This window comes from Penicillium verhagenii, assembly GCF_028828195.1.
Source record: "Penicillium verhagenii strain IBT 33310 chromosome Unknown utg000002l_segment0_segment0, whole genome shotgun sequence".
Lineage (NCBI taxonomy): Eukaryota > Fungi > Ascomycota > Eurotiomycetes > Eurotiales > Aspergillaceae > Penicillium > Penicillium verhagenii.
The window spans coordinates 2,267,864-2,285,982 of NW_026643166.1; the positions used below are offsets into that span (position 1 = coordinate 2,267,864).

Consider the following 18,119-nt stretch of genomic DNA (forward strand, 5'->3'; position numbering starts at 1 on the left):
ACCGCTGTATTCCTCCGTACTTGCCGTAAGACTTGCCCTTCGCATATTCCACCAACTCCCTTTTTACCTAAACATATACTCTCCCTCTCCCTATATCCTTCGTAAGAAACCCTCCGCTAGGGTCCTTTTGTCTCCTTCTACCCAACCTGGAGTAGAAGATCTTTCCGACCAGTCTGCCGCCGGTGACTCCTTCCACCCACCATCACCACTCCCCGATACATCATGGCGGACGGCAGACAACAGCAACGGGCTCAGCCTGGCTCCAACAACTACGATGCTACTACCCTCAGCCGTGAATTCGAACAGTTAATGCGCACAAAACGTTTCAACCAGCTACAAGAATCCAGAGGTGGTTCGCGATCCCCCGCCCCCGTCGCCAACTCGTCCCTTCCTCCGCCCTCTCGAGCACCTCCGCCGCCACCCTTTGGCGCCTCGCATAACCCGTCTCAACCATCACCAACTCCCAAATCTAATGCGCTCAAAGGTCTTCCCATCATGCCCGCACCACCTCATGATGCCGCCTCATTGAAATTCTTCAACTTATTGAAGGGTCTTTCCGTCACTCCCACCAAATATGAGAACCCGGGTCTTTTGGACGAAGCCCTTTGCATCATTCCACTTGATCGCTTGTACTCGGAAGCGGAGGAGGAGAGCCAGATTATGCATGCCCAATCAGCCAGCACAAATGGAAAGCCGGAATGGGGTTACCAGGATTGTGTGATCCGAGCATTACTGAGGTTCGTCAAGCACTCTAGACCCCCGTCGAACTCACCCTTGAATCTTCGCCACTAACATCCCTTGTTTCATAGATGGTTCAAGTCTTCTTTCTTTCAGTTTGTCAACAACCCACCATGCTCTCGTTGCCACATGCCCACAATCGCCCAGGGTATGACTCCCCCCAGCCCCGATGAAACCGCCCGAGGAGCCACTCGCGTGGAACTGTACCGCTGCTCAGAAGGCACCTGTGGTGCTTACGAACGATTCCCCCGATACTCCGATGTCTGGCAATTGTTGCAGACCCGCCGAGGCCGAGTTGGTGAATGGGCCAATTGCTTCAGTATGCTGTGTCGCGCGGTCGGAGCCCGGGTTCGTTGGGTATGGAATTCAGAGGACCACGTCTGGACCGAGGTGTACTCAGAGCACCAGCGAAGATGGGTTCACGTGGATGCGTGCGAGGGCGCTTGGGATCAGCCTCGTCTGTACACCGAGGGATGGGGCCGCAAGATTTCCTACTGTGTGGCCTTCTCCATTGACGGTGCTACTGACGTGACCCGGCGCTATGTTCGTAACTTCCCCAAGAACGGTAGCCCTCGCATCCGCACCTCCGAAGAGGTCGTCCTCTGGTCAATTCACGAGATCCGACGCAAGCGCCGAGAGAACATGTCCAAGACCGACCAGGCTCGTTTAATCAAGGAGGATGAACGGGAAGAGCGAGAGCTCCGGGGCTACACTGCCTCTGCTTTGGCGGCTGAGATTAACAACCTCCTCCCGCGCAGCATGACTGCCCGCGCTCACGAGCAGAAGCATGCGGATGCCCTCCAGGAAGCTTCTGGCGAGTGGGTTGCTGCTCGCGGCCACGGCCACTCGGGCCCTGACCGGTCACCTGGTGGGAGGTAATCAAAAGTTCGATATAATTTGTCGGATTCAACTTTCTTTCTCTGGGTCTTTGAAGAAATCACTCCTTGGAATTCCCTTAATTTTGTCGACCGCTCGAGCGGGTTCAATTCCCCCCCTCCAGCCTCTCCAGACGAGCGGATGAGAGGTCCTGCCGGGCCCCCTCCCCCGACTACATCGAACGGCCTTGACACCCCCTTTCACCCTTCTCCTATTTCGGAGGGTACGTCGCGTCGGGTCACATACCCATCGACATCGCATCAACCTCGACTTGTGGCCACAACAGTAGCCCACTTCTCGGTCCGATACCAGAGCGCGACTACGACCCCCAAATTCGGGACCATCTTGACCTTGTTTTCAACTATGCACCCCCAATCTCTCAACTTGGTGGTTCTGAATACATTGTTCACACCGATCATCAAATGATGACACAATAACTTCTCCTATGAACGGACGTCCTTGACACGATCTATCTTTCTACTATTTCCTTATTATCTTTTTGGTACACGGCCTGGAGCAAGAGATTTTCGGAGTATCTTGTCTTTTAATACGGGTTTCAACCAACAAATGGGTCTTTCATTTTTCCATTTTTGGTTCATGTTTATCGCATCATGGTATTTAACTTGGGCATGGTTTTTTTTCCACGGCGCCAGTGGTGACGACTTCTTTCCTTAATTTGTGACTCTTTGATTTTGCCTTCTGGCACACGAGACAACGTTCTCATTTTCTTTTTACGTCGTCACAGTTGACACAGCGGTTCTTTTTCTTCTATCTTTTCTTCAGAGACTCTTTGTCCTGATTTACTCTATAACAACTTCTATTATACCTCTTTCAATACTACATATTAATCACTTTCAAAAATCCTCTTATCATAAGCCCAGAATTGAATCTCGTAAAGCCACATCTGAAGTATACCCCCTTTCCCCAAAGTCTATCTCATAACCACAGTACCAACCTTGAAAGTAGTACTTTAAATTACCCAAAATTACCTGTTTGATTAGGATGTGCGATCCTCCCCCGCGATGGGAGTCTTAGCGCCTGCCACACCCGGTGGACCCGATGGACTCGGTGGAGTTAGGCTGGCGAATTCCCGGCCCATGCACTGCGGAATCAGGCACGCAACGATCCTTCATAAGAAGAAACTTTGCAAAGAACACGGTTCTATCACCATTTTTCTTCTCTTGCTTTCCCCCCCCTCCACTTGAAATCACCATTTTATTCCTACATAGCCTGGACAATACTTGAAAGCACGCATTTCTTCGTTGAATTTGTTTGTAATCAAAGTGGAACTGCCGTTAAGCGCACGGTCCCATTTATTTATAGGTTGAAATCGCGGTGGGTCCAGGGTCTCGGGAGAAACGGGGTTTAGGGTTGCCGATATAGGGGGTTACGCGTGTTGCGCGTTCAACTGGTGGTTGTGTATAGCACATTCATCTAACTTTTTACGATTGACTTGAATACGAGAGCTGTACCATGTATTCGTCTAATTGCGTGGGCCTTTAGATTAAATTAAGCATAAACACAGACAAGCATCCTGGATTCTTCTAAGGATTTTCCGTGGGAATGCTGGATGATGTAAAGAACTTGTCTCCTTGCACGTAATTCGGACCCATAATTATGGTATCTAGCATATTACGCCATCCTGTTTTGTTTCTTCGAAGGGGGGTATATCCATGGTTTCAAACTGGGAGATTCAAAGGTTGGGTGTAAGTAATGCTGCCGCCTGTTTCCTGTTTGAAGTCAACATGAAATTTTATGAGATTCTTCTCTAAATAATAGATAACGTATAGTTGTTAGGTTGTATGTCTGTCGTCAAAGTGTACACCTCAAACCACAACTTCGGAAACACACATACAGCAATGATCATCTATGCAGGCATGCTCCGATCACTTATCAATGCAATGCATGCATATCGCCGCCCCCGAGGTATGTACCTACGAGAACCCGAGCCGAGACACTATGATCGGGCCATGACGTCCCCTGTCTTTGATCCGTCTCGCCCCATACCGAGGTATGGAGTGCACATGCAGTTGCGGTTGCAGTACATACTACATAACTGCAACCCCCTCTCTCCAACTCCACATCCCTCACATCGTCGAGATGCAACAGTCGATCCCCCTCCGTCGAAGGTCATCGCCCATCCGACCCAGCTCATGCACGTAATACGGCTGGCCTTGCAGGCGTAGCTCCCACGCCGCAAGCCCATCCGTCTTGTGTATTGGTAGCGGTATGATGTCAGTCGTAGAAGGGGAGGGCAGCGAGGAGTAAAACGAGCAGTACGAGTGTAGGATGGTGGAGGTCCCTCTATCCACACTGGTATTCTCGCTTATACTTCCACCGTCACTGCCACCGACACCAATCTCAAAGCCAGAGCTAGAGCTGAGACTCGAGCTCAAACTCAAGCCCGACTCCTCGTCCGAACCCCCAGCTCCAAGCTCATACTCATCCACTTCCGCATCTTCGGCACGTGCGCCGGAACGCCGTTGCACGCGCAGCCCACGCAAAGGCTCCAAAAACCCAGGTAGTTTCTCGACCGGCTCGCAGAACCAGGCGTCGCCCAAGACAAGCACGAAAGATTGCAGGGTCGGTAATCGCGCTAATGCGCGACAGGTCTCGAGCCATTGGGCCCGTCCGGCTGAGACGTAGATCGTGCGCACGGGGTCTTTGCTCGGAAGCCAGTGGCCTTGGAAGGACCAGCGTAGCTCGACACTGCGAATGCAGTCCCAGTGTTCTGCGGGGATGGTGGGCCGCATGTAGGGTAGGGACCATGGATTGCTGAATTCGAATGTGTTCAGGGTATAGAGGAGATGGATGGATTCATGGTACATTTGGCGACACGTCAACGCAGGACTAAGTAGCCCAGCTTTTCTACCGCTATGCGCGAGATCGCCTTCCTTCACGGGTTGGGGAATCCCGTGTCCATCACAGATGTCGCAGGTGGGACTGTTGTCGCGTGCCCGGCACGCGTTATCTGATTTAGATGTGGATCTGTGGATCCCGAGCGGACATACGATATGGCCGAGGCGCTGGTGGTTACGCTGGATGATATGGAGTCGCTGAGCACCCAGGACCATCTCCCAGATCATTAGGCGGAGTTCTGGCGAGAGGCGCGATAGCAATTGGCATTGTGGTTGTGGCTGGGCGGTCGTGAGGGTTCGGCGACGGGATCGTGGTAAGGGAGGGGGTTTGTTGCCTGTCGAGCCCAAGATAAGATGGGAACAGATTAGCCTAAATCCGAGCTCGAGTCCATTTGGTTTGCGGGAGGGTGCATGAGAGGCAGGGAAATAATAGCCACTTGTATGACCTTTTTCAATGTCCCCTTCGCCCGACGAGCTTGCCAAGAGCTAGCTATACAATGTATGGGCGTATGCACATGTGGGGATGGACATCATATACTAGTAGTACTCACTCTGGTATCGTTGGGTGAGTACGTCCTCCCAGGAGAACACACCTGGTTTCATGCGGGTCATTGTTCAAATGTTGTTATGAAGCTCAAATCAAACTCTTGATTCGATCAAAGATTCCAAGGCACGCGATGCATTTATGTAAATAGTGGTTCCGCTCGTCCTCCGGGTGGGTATTTGTCCTGCTGATCAAGCCCTGGGCTTGGCCGGAGCCTAAAGGAAGTTCCATTCGATCCGGACGGGCAGCAACAGGGGGCCATATATATATTGAGATGACAGAAAACAATTTACACTAATCACAAAAAGGGCGCATATGAAGGACAAAGCCAATGCCCACACTTGTCCAACCTCGGATATGAGTATTGAGTCGGTGTGCGCGATAAAGGATTCTGAGATAACGAAGTGTGGAGTCAAGATAATAACCCGGTCTATTTAGTTTAGTACGAAATAATACAAAACATTTGAAGATATTTATCTTTTTGAGCACTTGAACCGACCAGTCTCAACATCCTTGTTGATTGGAGCTATACTGATCTAGTGCAGAGCAATGACGGGCCTTAGTGTAAATACTCAACTTGATAACTGAAGGCTTTCCGTCGTCTATCGTGTTTTTGCGATCTTAAATAACCATTTCTTGAGTCTCCCCTTCTCCACCCCTTCACACCGCCACAGTTACAGTTACAGTGCAAGTGACAGTTCTGGTGCCTCCAGGGTTCACAGACGTAGTTGCGACACCGCTTGCGCTGCTAGCGGTGCTGATGCTGCTGGTACTGGTCATACTCCCGGCACCGTCGGTACTACTGGCAATGTTCGCCCCCAGAGTGTTCGTCGGGCATGCCACTTTCAACCCCTGCGACAATGAAGCCAGTCCAGCTGGCTGGAGTTGATCAATTGTGGCTGGGGCTGGGAGCGTCCCCACATATGCATTGAAGTTGTAGATCCCGCAAATGCAGTAATCAACAATATCTTTCAGGCTAGTCCCCGACAAGACCGTCCGTCCACTCCGCGTCACCGCGAACTGTTGCTGACCCACCCCCATGGGTGCAGACCACGAACTGATCCCCGCTGGGGCCTGGAACGTATGCGAGTTGCTACCCGATTTCACTTGTACTTGAGCGGGGGTTTTGAGTAGCGCAACGACAAACACCTCGTCGTTCATCGACTCCCATCCGTTGGGCTTACCACGGAAGAAGTTGCCGCTAGCGTTGTTGGCGTTGCCGGTCATCGTAGTGTCTGTCGCGTCGCAGTTGACATCCCGGGGTGTGGGTCGGTACCAGTAGACCAGCTTATCTTCTTCGATGTAGGGCAGTGGCTCTGTGCTTCCCGCCTTGTAGGCGGCGATGAACGGCTTGGCCATTTCTAGCCAGCCATCGTGAGGCCTGGAGGTTTGGAAAGTCAGTATTAGGGTTGTGAATCAATTTTAAGGGTATGTTTTTCTAGGCCACTCACATATCCATCACCCACTTGGATGACCCATCATCAGTATGAGGAGAGGACAACGGTCCTATGTAATGCGACTCTCCATAGTCATTCCATGTAATTATTTCCACAAAGCGAGGCTGGAGGTCTAAAATCTGGCGCCAGCGCCGATACCAGAGCAAGTCGGAGGGAAAAACCCAGTTTTTGCTATATGATACCTCACTTCCAAAATGAGTGGAGAACCACGCTGAAACAGCTGTTAAGAAAAAAAAGTGAGTAAGCATAGGGCTCAAAAGAAGTGCAAACAAACCCAACCAGAAAGAAGACTTGGGCTCACTAACGCGCGATATAGGGCTTCCCGCCCAGAGCATCGATGTAAGACTTATCACCATCAGGAACTGTGACGAGGTTCCCAGCTGAGGGAGCTTTGTTCTCTCCATTATTTGGCCAAGCCATCCAGTTGAGCGCACCATCCACGTCCTCGAAGTTACCCTGCCCGGGGTGGAAGTTTGGCGCGAAGAAGAGGCTCTGACCAGCTGCAGAAGTCATGGCGGAGACATCAACGCCGTCGCCCGAGAACGACGAGACAAACACTTTACCATCAACTTTCAGCTGTGACGGATAGCTGGCGTACTGCTTGATCTTGGCACCAACGGCACTACCCTGCCCCACACTCCACCAGTTGAAATCGAATGAGAGGAACACCTTCATTCCATACTTTGCGGCGGATGTATAGGCGAATTGAAGCTGGGTGTCGGTATAGGAATCTGTGCCAATGTTCAAAGCGAAAGCATCTATGCCAAGGTCTTTGGCACGCTGCATGTCATCGTCATAGTCGCTAGAGCTCTGTCGGTTACTGGTAATACCAACCTGTAATTGTTTTTAATATTTTGCGCCAAATTGATATAGGAGGCTTGATGTGATACTCTGCTTACCATAAAGTGACAAAACACAAGCTTATCACCAGTTGCTGATGTAGTAACGATAGAAGATGAAGCGGTAGAAATAGGACTAGTCATCGCCAGCGATGTCATAAGTCCAACAAGAGCCAACAAGACCCCTGCCAGCATACTGGGTCAAGTTAGAGAACAAATGAGTGTGGGGTGGGGTGTTATAAATGAGTGTGGGGGGGGGGGGGGGGGGGGGGGGAGGGAATAAATGAACGTGATGGAAGGAATGTGGAAGGAAGGTGGAAAAGCTCAAAATATCAAGAAAGGAAGGCGCGGAAGGGTAAATACTAATTCTTATCAAAAATCCAAGTAATTGAAGATCAACTTCAAGGGTGTAAGAGAGTGTGTGAGAGAAAGACAGAATAGGCGAGAGAGCGCGTAATAAATACCAAGGGATCCGGATGTCTCCATTCCCCATACTCCCAAATTCCTAATCTGGCAAATTTGCCTTTTAAGACATTCACAGTCCCTGAGTCCCTGGCCAAATAAATTAAGGAGAGTATGAGAAAATTGTGGAAAGTAACAAACAGAGAATGGAATTTTTGGCTTTCAATTTCGGCGTTCATTGATTGCTGTGGTATTTACTATTTACTAGTAATCATAGGCTCAGGATCTAGGCGCCGGAGGATTAAAATCTACAGAGATAACCTCAGAAACTCATCAAGACCCAATGGCGCGATCGGTGTGTTTCAAGCTTACTTTGTTTGATGATGACTGTGGCTGTTTGTGACTCCCGCAGGATCGAATTTGATTCGACCAGGAATGAAGTGCCCTGATCCCCTGGATACAAGGCACAATTAGCCCCTGTTCTTAATACTTTGGAAATTCGGAGTTCGTATTAATGCATGATCTATCGATTTCAAGGGTACGAGTCAATGTTTGGAATCGGTTTCTTTGTTCTAATCTTTCAACCCTTGATACCGGAACATTCCCACTAAATGCCACCTTATCTATACCTGTACATCACTGGCACTGCATAGTACTAAGTCATCTTACTTTATTGCAAAGGCTATCTCAGCATTCGAACCTTTTAGGATGTCTTGACGCCTTACTCCGAGTCATCTATACGCCAACATTTGAAGCTACTATAACATATGGCAGGAGACCTTCCGATGTAACGACCATTCCATTTCCCCCGAGCCGCTAAATCCCTTATTACTAACTTTATTATTTTGCGATAAACCCTCAATGACAATGAAAAGGAGAACATAAACTCAAAGCGTATGTAATCTTACCGACTCCTCAAACAAAGCTTAACTATGTTTCGAGTCAAAGCATACATGTAGTAAGTAGTATGTCTTGCAGATGATTTACTACGGATCCATGTAATCCAAGGCGGTGCGTGAAGTGTCCTCCGATAATCAACCGATGAATCACAATTGGCAGAGCTAGTAACCTTCCGCGCTCTAAGTATGCCTAATAGTTGTCGAATGCGGTTTCCAAGGCTGTGCTAAGCTAGGCAGCTGGACGAGACCCATATACGTGAACTCTATTCTTTCAAATCCTACATTCATTAGGTTTCAAGTGCTAAGAAGATTGATCACGGCTTCATAGTATCTTGGTCAATGTTGTAACGAAATCAGCAAAAGGAGATGGATGTACTACCACCACCACAAAGACCAGAAGCCGCTAGAGAGCCGCAAAGGCCGAAACATAGCTCACGGAGCTATCGCTCACATCCACCGCATCTGAGCTGCGCTCATACCTCAGGAAGTGGAAAAGACCTTGCTTCCCTTCCGGTCGGTCCGCCATCACAACCTCAAGGGCAGCCATGATAACACCGATCGGATGCCGACCACACACTGTGTTCCCGGTACGCTCGATGATGTCTAAGAAAGTGTCCGCCGATCCAGTAGTAATGGCATCCATGGTTGCCAGGTCAAAGGCCGAGATACTTTCATGAATCGCTGGCTCTTTACTAGAGATGCGATCTCCGCGACGCAGACTATGTCCCTTAGAAGCGGACTCAATACTTTCCAAAACGTCGGCATGTGCTTGACCTGGCAGCGGGAGAGTGTCACTGGATAGAGGAAGTTCTGGGCCTGGCGTTGGGGCTTGTGGTACATAATATGTGTAGCGGAAACGGAGGCCCCAGTGACAGAAGTCTGAACTGATGACGAATGCGTTCTGCGGATCAGCGAGATACGGTGCCAAAAGGGCACCAAATGCTTCTTCCGTGGTTTTGGAGGTACTGCCGACCATAATTGGGACTAGTGGTGGATATTGTGCAGTTGGAAGGCCTGGATACTGCAGCCGGAGGAGACGATGGATGTAGGGGAGATGCATCTCGATGCTGTGCTCTTCTTCATCAACAGACTGGGTCATGGTTGTAAAGCTGACTTTGGATCCATTTTGCTTGGTTGCCTGTGTATGCTGGAGCGTCGTGATTAGCTCTACATCTAGCGGGAGAGGGTCGCTCGACAGTGGTGTAAAGTATGATTTAACTTGGGGGAGAGCCAGTGTCGAGAGCGAGTGGTGATGGGATGGACCCATAATAAATATCCGTTTGCTAAAACAACGAAAATGTGTTAGATAGCCATACCAACTCACAAGAAATGGTTGAATGAGATGCTTACGCCTTCGACAGGTCGAGTGCCTTGTACGCGTAGGCTGCACAGGGCCCCGAATAAGAATAACCTGCATGTCTGTTCCCGTTAAGCTCAGATCAAAAATATATGATTAGGGCGTAGAAGGTTCAATACACACGGTGCTATAATGACCCGAGCACCTGGCACTGGAAGGGACCCTACGTTCTCCAGAGTATCTGGGACCTGCGCCAGCCAGCCATCTAGTTGGCCTGTCAAGGTCCTGCTACTATCCGAGTACCACGAGCCAGCATGGTAAGCGCGTCTAGAAGCCATGGCGATAGAAATGCAAATGGACGTTTCGGCGGTCAATAATGGAAGTGTGAGTTGGAGTGAGGAGAAGCGGGGGAGCCCTCGTCATGGCGGAGTAAGGGTGCGGTATACCGAACGCTGCTCGTGTGGCCAACGGCATACCGATTAGATTCATTACTACAACTAAGAGCCTGGGTGATTGTACAGAATGAATAAATACTAAATGGACGGCACTAACTGTTTATTTCCAGTACATAAATGATGATAGAATAAAAAAACATTTTAAAAAAAAAGATGCATGCTGCAGGGTTCGAACCTGCGCGGTTGAGAAACCAAAAGATCTCGTTAAATGAATTAACTTAAGACTTTCACCTTAACCACTCGGTCAAGCATGCCATAATTGCAAAACATGCCCAGATTATTAAATATATCCCTAGGCCCCATTTCCCATTTGCAGAATATCATTCCGCCACAATCCATGGATTGAATTTTGCTCTTTCCCCATAATAGAAACAAAGTCTAGGGCGCCGCACGTACGCGCTTCGTAACAAACCCATCGAATATTACCAGTATACATGTATGTTTGTCTGGGCAGACTTCAGGAATTCACAAAGAGCTTACATACTACTAGTATGTACATTTCGTAGTCCCTTACTCAGTATTTCAATTACCTAGTAGTACGTAGGGGCATTCTTTTTTGTTCTTTTTGTTCAATTCCAAGGTTACTAGTTAATTTGGTCTCGGGATTGGGTGTTGCTCGGGGCTGCAGGCAAAGAATCTAGCATCGCAACCAGTAAGGGGCTTGCGCCTAGCAGCAGCTCCGGTGCTTTCTTCCCCTTCTTATTTTCTACAGCAAACTATAGATTTGAACATCAAATAAATCATAATCGAACTGGGGACTCATGGAAAATCTTGACGAGAAATTGACCAGTGCAATATTACCCGATATGAACTAGCGTGGATCTGAACCAAACGCGAACTTCTCGTAATCGACGCGCCTGGCCAATCGCATTCCTGTGCCCTCCCAGCCATTCCTGTCTCCAAATGCAACTCTACTCTTCCATATCTGTCGCTGAAGCCAAATATACCACCATCTTCTACTAGACCTCCAGTCAACTACCAGATCGATATCCAGTCTCACATTATCACAATGTCTCTCAAGCGCAAGGCTTCTTTCTCCGCGGCCCCATCAAGCCCATTCGTACCCATGTCCTGCGAGTTAGACATGGTCGATAGCTCCAAACACCTCCACAGCCGGACCCGAAAGCGATTTCGAGACGGCCGCCCTGATGATGAAGTAGTATATGGTAAGCCTCTCATCTGAAAAGTCCCCGGGGAAGCAATTTGTCAGACATGACTCGTGTGACGCGATGCAATCACCAAAACAAGGACAAGCTAACCAACAACCAGAGAAAACCCTCCGATGGATCTTCTCAGCTCAGAAACAACCTTCTGCAGTACCGATGGACACAAGTGAAGAGATGATGGAAGAACTTGAGGCCTCATCGTTTCCACCCTCCGAAACCGCCGATCCTCGACAACATAGCTTGCTGCGATTTTTCCAGCCCCGAACACAGCCCGTGCCTCATTTCAAACCCTCCCGTGAAGCATTGGTGCCTCGTGCGAATGAGACTCTTATGACCCAGGATGAGGCTCTACGACGCACGGCATTTCAACAGATGCCTGCCGGTGCCGGCTCAAGTGGAAGTGAGACGATGAGCACTGGATTCAACCAAATAGACACGGACATGGATATGGACACAGATGAGAGCAGTGAGGGCTCCAACTTATCTGCCAATGTGGGCGTAACGTCGTGGATGTGATGCTGGTATAAGCCGAGAATAAAGCGCTGGTCGCTGCAAGTGGAGGAGCTCATGCCCCCTTCTGCTATCTTGGAGTTTGTGGCTTGTCCACTCATTGTGGAATCTTGGGCACTCCGTGTTATTTTTTCTTCGATTCTCGGTGAGAATCTGGCGTTTTATTTGGTCTTGGAATTTGGGCTGGCAAGGCAATGCGAGGCGTAATAATCAAATGTACACTGTTAATATGTCTTATTTCATTCTTTTGTTACCACTTGGCTGCATTATCAGCGATAAGGAGCTACTGTTTACCTCCAAGTAGGTTACTGTAGGTATTATAGAGATAGTAAACACCCGGGAGCTTGGACGGAAGAGAGATTTACTTCAATCATTCAATAATCCATTTATTTAGTTTATTTACGTGAAAGGTACCCAACACCCTTGCTACCTAGTACCCGCGGGTGTAGTAGCAAAGGCCTGGTTATGCATGCGTTGGACTAAAAATGAGATGCAAAGTAGCCATCAAATCTTCCCTTATGCCTAGATACGCGGGCTATTGATATTTCTACATTCCGAAAAGGATACTAGCTTAGGATTACCTACTATATTATGAGGAGATAGCTCCAAATTCAAGTTGCCGAGGCTGTTGTATCATGTCTAAAATGCGTTGTTGCACCCCACCAATAGATGGCCTCAGGCACAGATCCGATTTGTCCTCCACCGCAGCTACCCTGCTTCGTGACCTCTAACAACCTCCACAATTACTACACGGTTGTCAGACACAACATTCTGCTGGAATATTATCCCTTGCCGAGACCCAAACTTTGTCTCCAAGTCCCCCGCAAGCTGGACATTGGTCGCGCCGCTTCTCAGCCCTTCATCTACCAACCACGTCAGAACAAGTGTCTGCCAAACTCAACAATGACTATGGATACTGAACAAGCTGTCCAATATTTGGACAGATTGATTGGTCGACAGTTGAGAATTCACACGACTGACAGCCGCATGTTTGTTGGCATCTTCAAATGTACTGATGCGGTAAGCCTCTTATCTTTGGAGCCGGAGATGCATCTCAGTGAAGCACGAGATCACGTATCAAGACCACGGGCTGACTGGGGCTATTCTACAGGAACGAAACGTAATACTTGCCAACTCCTTCGAATACCGCCTTCCTACACCCTCCGCCGTACAAGCAGCCGCCGACTCGTGGGAGAAGAACTCCGGGGCCCAGAGCGCCACCATCAAAGTCAACATGACCCATCGGCTTATTGGACTCATCGTCGTGCCAGGTCGTCATATTACGAAGATTGAGCTGGAATAGAGCTCCTTTTGGTCTTAGCTCGTGTCCACGAGACGCCTGATACATCGATACATTCCATATTCTTCCAATCAGAGTGGACTGGCAATATTATCAAACGTCGAGACCCGGCCAAATGAGGACCATTTGTCGAAAACCTCCACCTCTGCCAGGTGGCCCCCCGTTTCTGCCCTATACCTGGTACATCACATCGGTTCCTGCTTGGCTGATAGCACGAGGTTCAACGTGGGGCTGCCAAGGCACCGTGGGCAAGCGCTCCCTGTCTATGTTTGGTAGTTCATCAACGTGACATGGGAAACCCAACAGCTGCATTGCATCGGCTGTTCTTGGCCAACGGGTCTGCTGTCAAGGATCAGCCACTGGGGGGATTTTTTGGTGGCTAATTCTCAAAACCCAGCGCTATGGATGGAGGGGGAAAAGGCGGTGTCTCTGTAATGAGAAGTCTCTCCACCTTGGCATGCATGCAGGAGCTATCATCTTTTACATCTACAGTTCCAAGATTGTCTGCGGCTCCTGTCCAATGTGCGATAACGTCCGAGTCATGCATGGACAATGAAGGTTTCTGCGTATTCTTATCCCCCTCTTTACTGCTTGTTGCGGGAAAGTGTTGGATTTCTATATAGAACTCTTCGTGGGGTAAACTTTTTTTTTTATCTTTATTTCTATTTTTTAGTCGGTCTTTGTGTGTAACCAGACTAGATTATTTGAGATGGTGGCGTCGGAATGGCCACAAAGAAGCTACTAGCCTGGTCTTTCCCCGCCACTGCTGATAGGGAGCCCTTGGTGGAGTCTAAGCTCTTGCTCCCCTTTTGCCCCGGGTTGATTCGGAAAAGCCACTAAGACGCCAGCCATGCATCACCCTTCGCACAGTCCCATCAAGCCCAGACTGAATCGTAATATGGAGGTGTGGTAACATGGATCTAAGACGTGGTCGCTTATCGGAAGGATGAGGAGCAGTGGAATGATCCTCTTTGCATCCACTCTATGTTATATCAAACTTGAAGTGACTGAATATCATGATCCCATCACTATTTGTGCATCTTCAAATCCAATCCAAGCAAATTTGTTTGCCCTAAATTAAAGGCAAAGTCAAAAAAAAAGTCATGAACGCATCGCTATAAATACAACAAAAACGAAAGTGATCATCTAGGCAGCCATCGGCCCGGCGATGATCCGGGATTAGCTAATCGGACTGAGCTGTGGCCAGAACCGGGCGACCAGCTGCGTATCGTCTAAGTATCTTTTCACGCAATTAGCGGTGGCGGAGTACTTTCACCCTACTTAGACCTAGATTTACTCTCCCCCTCCCCTTCTACACATATTCATTCCCCTCTTTCAATTTTTTTTTGGCCCTGTCATCCTCCCCTTTGATTTGATCAAGAGGAGGGAAAGTCAAGAATCCAGGTATGTGACTGTTCACTTGACGTTCTTGGTCAATCTATGTGTGATAAATACCTCGCCCAAAATCCCCGTACATAATGACGCATTCCTCCACCCGCCCCGTCCACGCCCCAAATCAAATCCACCACAGAAATTCCCCAGCAATTACAACCTCTCCCTTGCTTTTGTCTTAACCTCCACATGCCCACTTGGATTCTGTGGAGTTCAGCCCTGCGCTCTCACGAGTTATTCCATAGCCAATCCGCAGACTAATTCCGTACAGGAGGAAGCTTGTGTTCTACGCCAGCTGCAAGCCGCAAGCCTCGGAGCTGCACCATTCAATCTCTCTCCCACACCTATCTTGACCTCAGAAGCCACATCCTCCCACTTCTATCCCTTTTTGGCAACTTAGCTACCTTCTGCTGTTTGCAAATACCTGCCCAAAAAGTGTCCAGTTGCTTAGTCGCCATCCCTCGTGATCAACCAGAAACCTTCAGCCTCCGCCAAGGCCAAAAAACCAAAAAACCCTCCCCGTGGTACCGCCAACTCCTCAAAAAACAAAAGACTGCATCTCTTATACGGACATCTACGAGTTTAATATACCCCTCATTGAGAGCAACCTTGTTGGACCCTGAAAGCCAAGACATTCCAGTACACAGGGGGCTCTTTCTCGGCATAGCGGCTTGAACGTCCGCTGTTCGTGCGATCCTAAGCTTGGCAGACATCCCAGCCTTGCAGCTATGGGTCAGTCGCATTCCAAGAGCAACGGGGGTCCCGGTGACTCGTTGCAATCCTACCCGTCCTTTTCGAAATCAGACACCAAAGAATCAATTCGTTCCTTCCGCGGTTCGATCCGCTCGAAGATCCCTGGCGCCCGCGGCTCTGACAGCCCCCGAGGCTCGACTACCGCCCTCTCCCAGACTGATAGTATACCAGACAAATCCGATGCGGGCTCGACAAAGTCCTTTGGCAGTCGACCGGGCTCCAATGCCGGCCTACCCCAATCTCCCGGATCTGAACTCCCCTCACGGACCGGATCTCCCGAACCCCCACCTTCACCTTCCCTATCGTCAAGCCTGAAGCGAGGCCATAAAGATGTGAACGCCATGCAACAGAGTGGCGAGGTGGATCATGTGTCGGAGGGACCGCCTCAAGGTGCACCACCCACCACCACTACCGTCGTGGGAGAATCCATCTTGATGAAGCGAGAGAACCAGCTCAACCCAATTCTGGATTTCATTCTCAATGCTCCAATTGAGACATCCGGGTCCCCTGGAATGGGAATGGGCGCTTTGAAGTCTATTGATCTAGATGACATGATTACACGACTCTTGGATGCTGGTTATTCCACCAAAGTCACAAAGACTGTCTGTCTCAAGAATGCTGAAATTACTGCTATTTGCTCGGCCGCTCGGGAACTCTTCCTTTCTCAGCCTGCGCTAGTCGAGTTGGCTGCACCTGTCAAGATTGTTGGTGACGTCCACGGCCAGTATACCGATTTGATCCGCCTTTTTGAAATGTGTGGATTCCCACCGGCGTCCAACTATCTCTTCCTTGGCGATTATGTCGACCGCGGAAAGCAGAGTCTGGAGACTATTTTGCTTCTTATGTGCTACAAGCTCAAGTACCCTGAGAATTTCTTCTTGCTTCGTGGAAACCACGAATGTGCTAATGTTACTCGAGTCTATGGATTTTATGACGAGTGTAAGAGACGATGCAACATCAAGGTCTGGAAGGGCTTTATTGATACATTTAACTGTCTTCCTATCGCTGCCATTGTTGCAGGAAAGATTTTCTGTGTTCATGGTGGACTTTCACCTAGTTTGTCGCATATGGATGACATTCGGGGCATTGCCCGACCTACCGATGTTCCCGATTATGGGTTGTTGAACGACCTCTTGTGGAGTGACCCCGCAGATATGGAAGAAGATTGGGAACCCAACGAACGTGGTGTGAGTTATTGCTTCGGCAAGAAAGTTATCATGAACTTTTTGCAGCGCCACGACTTTGATTTGGTGTGTCGTGCGCACATGGTTGTCGAGGATGGGTATGAATTCTATCAGGATAGAATCTTGGTGACCGTGTTCTCGGCACCTAATGTAAGTTTTCGCCCTGTGTCCTTGCTACTTTTGCCTCCCTGTGCTTGACTGACCAGCAATAGTATTGTGGCGAGTTTGACAATTGGGGAGCCATCATGTCCGTTTCTGGAGAGCTTCTTTGTAGTTTTGAGTTATTGAAACCTCTGGATTCAACTGCCTTGAAGAATCACATCAAGAAGGGTCGAAAGGAGAGAAACAGCATCCTCAGCAGTCCTGTAAGTTGATATCGTTGCTTGGAGGATCTTGGCCCACGCGATCTTGTGCCAGCATGCCGAGATCCTCATCCTCCACACAGCTGTTGTTCCAGCTGCTAATACATTTACTACAGCCCGCGGCGCCATCTGCCCAAAGCTTCTAGATTGTTGGCGATTGTCGAATTACCGGCCTTATACCCAAGGCATCTGCAATAAATTGATTGCCATTTCAAAGTCGCCGCCACAGTCGTCGACTCAAATTGACTTTGACCATCACTCCTCCATTACTCGTGGCGGCCATGTTAGCCATCTTTAGACCATTCACCCCAGGCTGAGGTCTCACCTAGGACCTTTCTTGTTCCAAACTTAGAGCCTCGGGTTCCACCTGGTCATGTTTTGGGAGCCTGTCGAGAAGATTTAGTTTTGATCCGACACGCGCAGAAGAAAATAATCTCCAGTATGTATATCTATGTGCAGCAAAGTGCATTGTTCTACAAGCGGAGGTTTGTCTTTTTCAACTCATGGAGCACTCGGTTCAGGTTGTATGTATCCTGGACATCTACTATGTATTTAGTACTCTGGTTTCTCCAGGTACTCAAATGTTCTGTACTCCTTGCAGTGCACTCCGGCTCTTATTTACGAGGACAAGCCCTTCCAGCTCAGCTGGTCTGATTCGCCCTTGGGCTACCTCGCTGCTGGCAGTGCTTTTTCTCTACTCTTGAATGATTTCCTTTTCTGTGTATCTACTCTTACCTTACAGAACTTGGTGTTGGAGGGATCCTTCGTGCCTTTAATCCATTATTTCGCTTCGGTGTCGTTGTCATTTTGAAATCTTAATCCCTCTTAGTCAGTAATTACTTGCTACTATGTATTCCAAGATTTACCAGCAGGTAGGTTTGAGTAGAGGGGGGGTACCAAACATCGAGGTAGGGGATATAATGTTATTCTATGTAGCACTTGAGTATTTCAAGGTTCAAATCTTCAAAAAAGAAGCTTCCTTCAATGTTGAGCACTGGCTTCAAGTGCTCGTCGCCAGGTCACATGCAAAGATAAAATATGTACTGTAGTAACATCGTTCAAGTTTCGGATGTTAAGATCCCCATCC

General features: G+C 48.9%; 7 protein-coding genes across 7 annotated transcripts; 4 read left to right on the forward strand and 3 right to left on the reverse strand.

The window, feature by feature from the left end:
• Nucleotides 1-222: 222 nt before the first annotated feature.
• png1 (peptide-N4-(N-acetyl-beta-glucosaminyl)asparagine amidase) lies at nucleotides 223-1,617 on the forward strand (the record flags this gene model as incomplete). The annotated part of the gene is made up of 2 exons (XM_057160216.1): nucleotides 223-737; nucleotides 810-1,617. The coding sequence occupies 2 exons, from the start codon at nucleotides 223-225 to the stop codon at nucleotides 1,615-1,617; spliced, it is 1,323 nt and encodes a 440-aa protein (XP_057026464.1).
• A 2,084-nt stretch (nucleotides 1,618-3,701) lies between these two features.
• On the reverse strand, nucleotides 3,702-5,084 carry N7466_000819 (uncharacterized protein; the record flags this gene model as incomplete). Its single annotated transcript, XM_057160217.1, has 2 exons — nucleotides 3,702-4,807; nucleotides 5,024-5,084. The coding sequence occupies 2 exons, from the start codon at nucleotides 5,082-5,084 to the stop codon at nucleotides 3,702-3,704; spliced, it is 1,167 nt and encodes a 388-aa protein (XP_057026465.1).
• Nucleotides 5,085-5,676: 592 nt separating this feature from the next.
• N7466_000820 (glycoside hydrolase family 71 protein) lies at nucleotides 5,677-7,508 on the reverse strand (the record flags this gene model as incomplete). The annotated part of the gene is made up of 4 exons (XM_057160218.1): nucleotides 7,373-7,508; nucleotides 6,779-7,307; nucleotides 6,468-6,693; nucleotides 5,677-6,397 (listed from the first exon to the last, which is right to left on the reverse strand). Exons 1-4 carry the CDS (start codon nucleotides 7,505-7,507, stop codon nucleotides 5,677-5,679), a joined length of 1,611 nt encoding a protein of 536 aa, XP_057026466.1. The 5' UTR covers nucleotide 7,508.
• A 1,508-nt stretch (nucleotides 7,509-9,016) lies between these two features.
• On the reverse strand, nucleotides 9,017-10,248 carry N7466_000821 (protein MEMO1; the record flags this gene model as incomplete). The annotated part of the gene is made up of 3 exons (XM_057160219.1): nucleotides 9,017-9,896; nucleotides 9,964-10,032; nucleotides 10,094-10,248. The coding sequence occupies 3 exons, from the start codon at nucleotides 10,246-10,248 to the stop codon at nucleotides 9,017-9,019; spliced, it is 1,104 nt and encodes a 367-aa protein (XP_057026467.1).
• Nucleotides 10,249-11,374: 1,126 nt separating this feature from the next.
• N7466_000822 (uncharacterized protein) lies at nucleotides 11,375-12,047 on the forward strand (the record flags this gene model as incomplete). The annotated part of the gene is made up of 2 exons (XM_057160220.1): nucleotides 11,375-11,531; nucleotides 11,635-12,047. 2 exons carry the CDS (start codon nucleotides 11,375-11,377, stop codon nucleotides 12,045-12,047), a joined length of 570 nt encoding a protein of 189 aa, XP_057026468.1.
• An 897-nt stretch (nucleotides 12,048-12,944) lies between these two features.
• On the forward strand, nucleotides 12,945-13,344 carry N7466_000823 (LSM domain-containing protein; the record flags this gene model as incomplete). The annotated part of the gene is made up of 2 exons (XM_057160221.1): nucleotides 12,945-13,061; nucleotides 13,105-13,344. The coding sequence occupies 2 exons, from the start codon at nucleotides 12,945-12,947 to the stop codon at nucleotides 13,342-13,344; spliced, it is 357 nt and encodes a 118-aa protein (XP_057026469.1).
• A 2,117-nt stretch (nucleotides 13,345-15,461) lies between these two features.
• On the forward strand, nucleotides 15,462-17,178 carry phzA (putative serine/threonine protein phosphatase; the record flags this gene model as incomplete). Its single annotated transcript, XM_057160222.1, has 3 exons — nucleotides 15,462-16,820; nucleotides 16,883-17,035; nucleotides 17,149-17,178. 3 exons carry the CDS (start codon nucleotides 15,462-15,464, stop codon nucleotides 17,176-17,178), a joined length of 1,542 nt encoding a protein of 513 aa, XP_057026470.1.
• Between the last annotated feature and the right edge of the window lie 941 nt (nucleotides 17,179-18,119).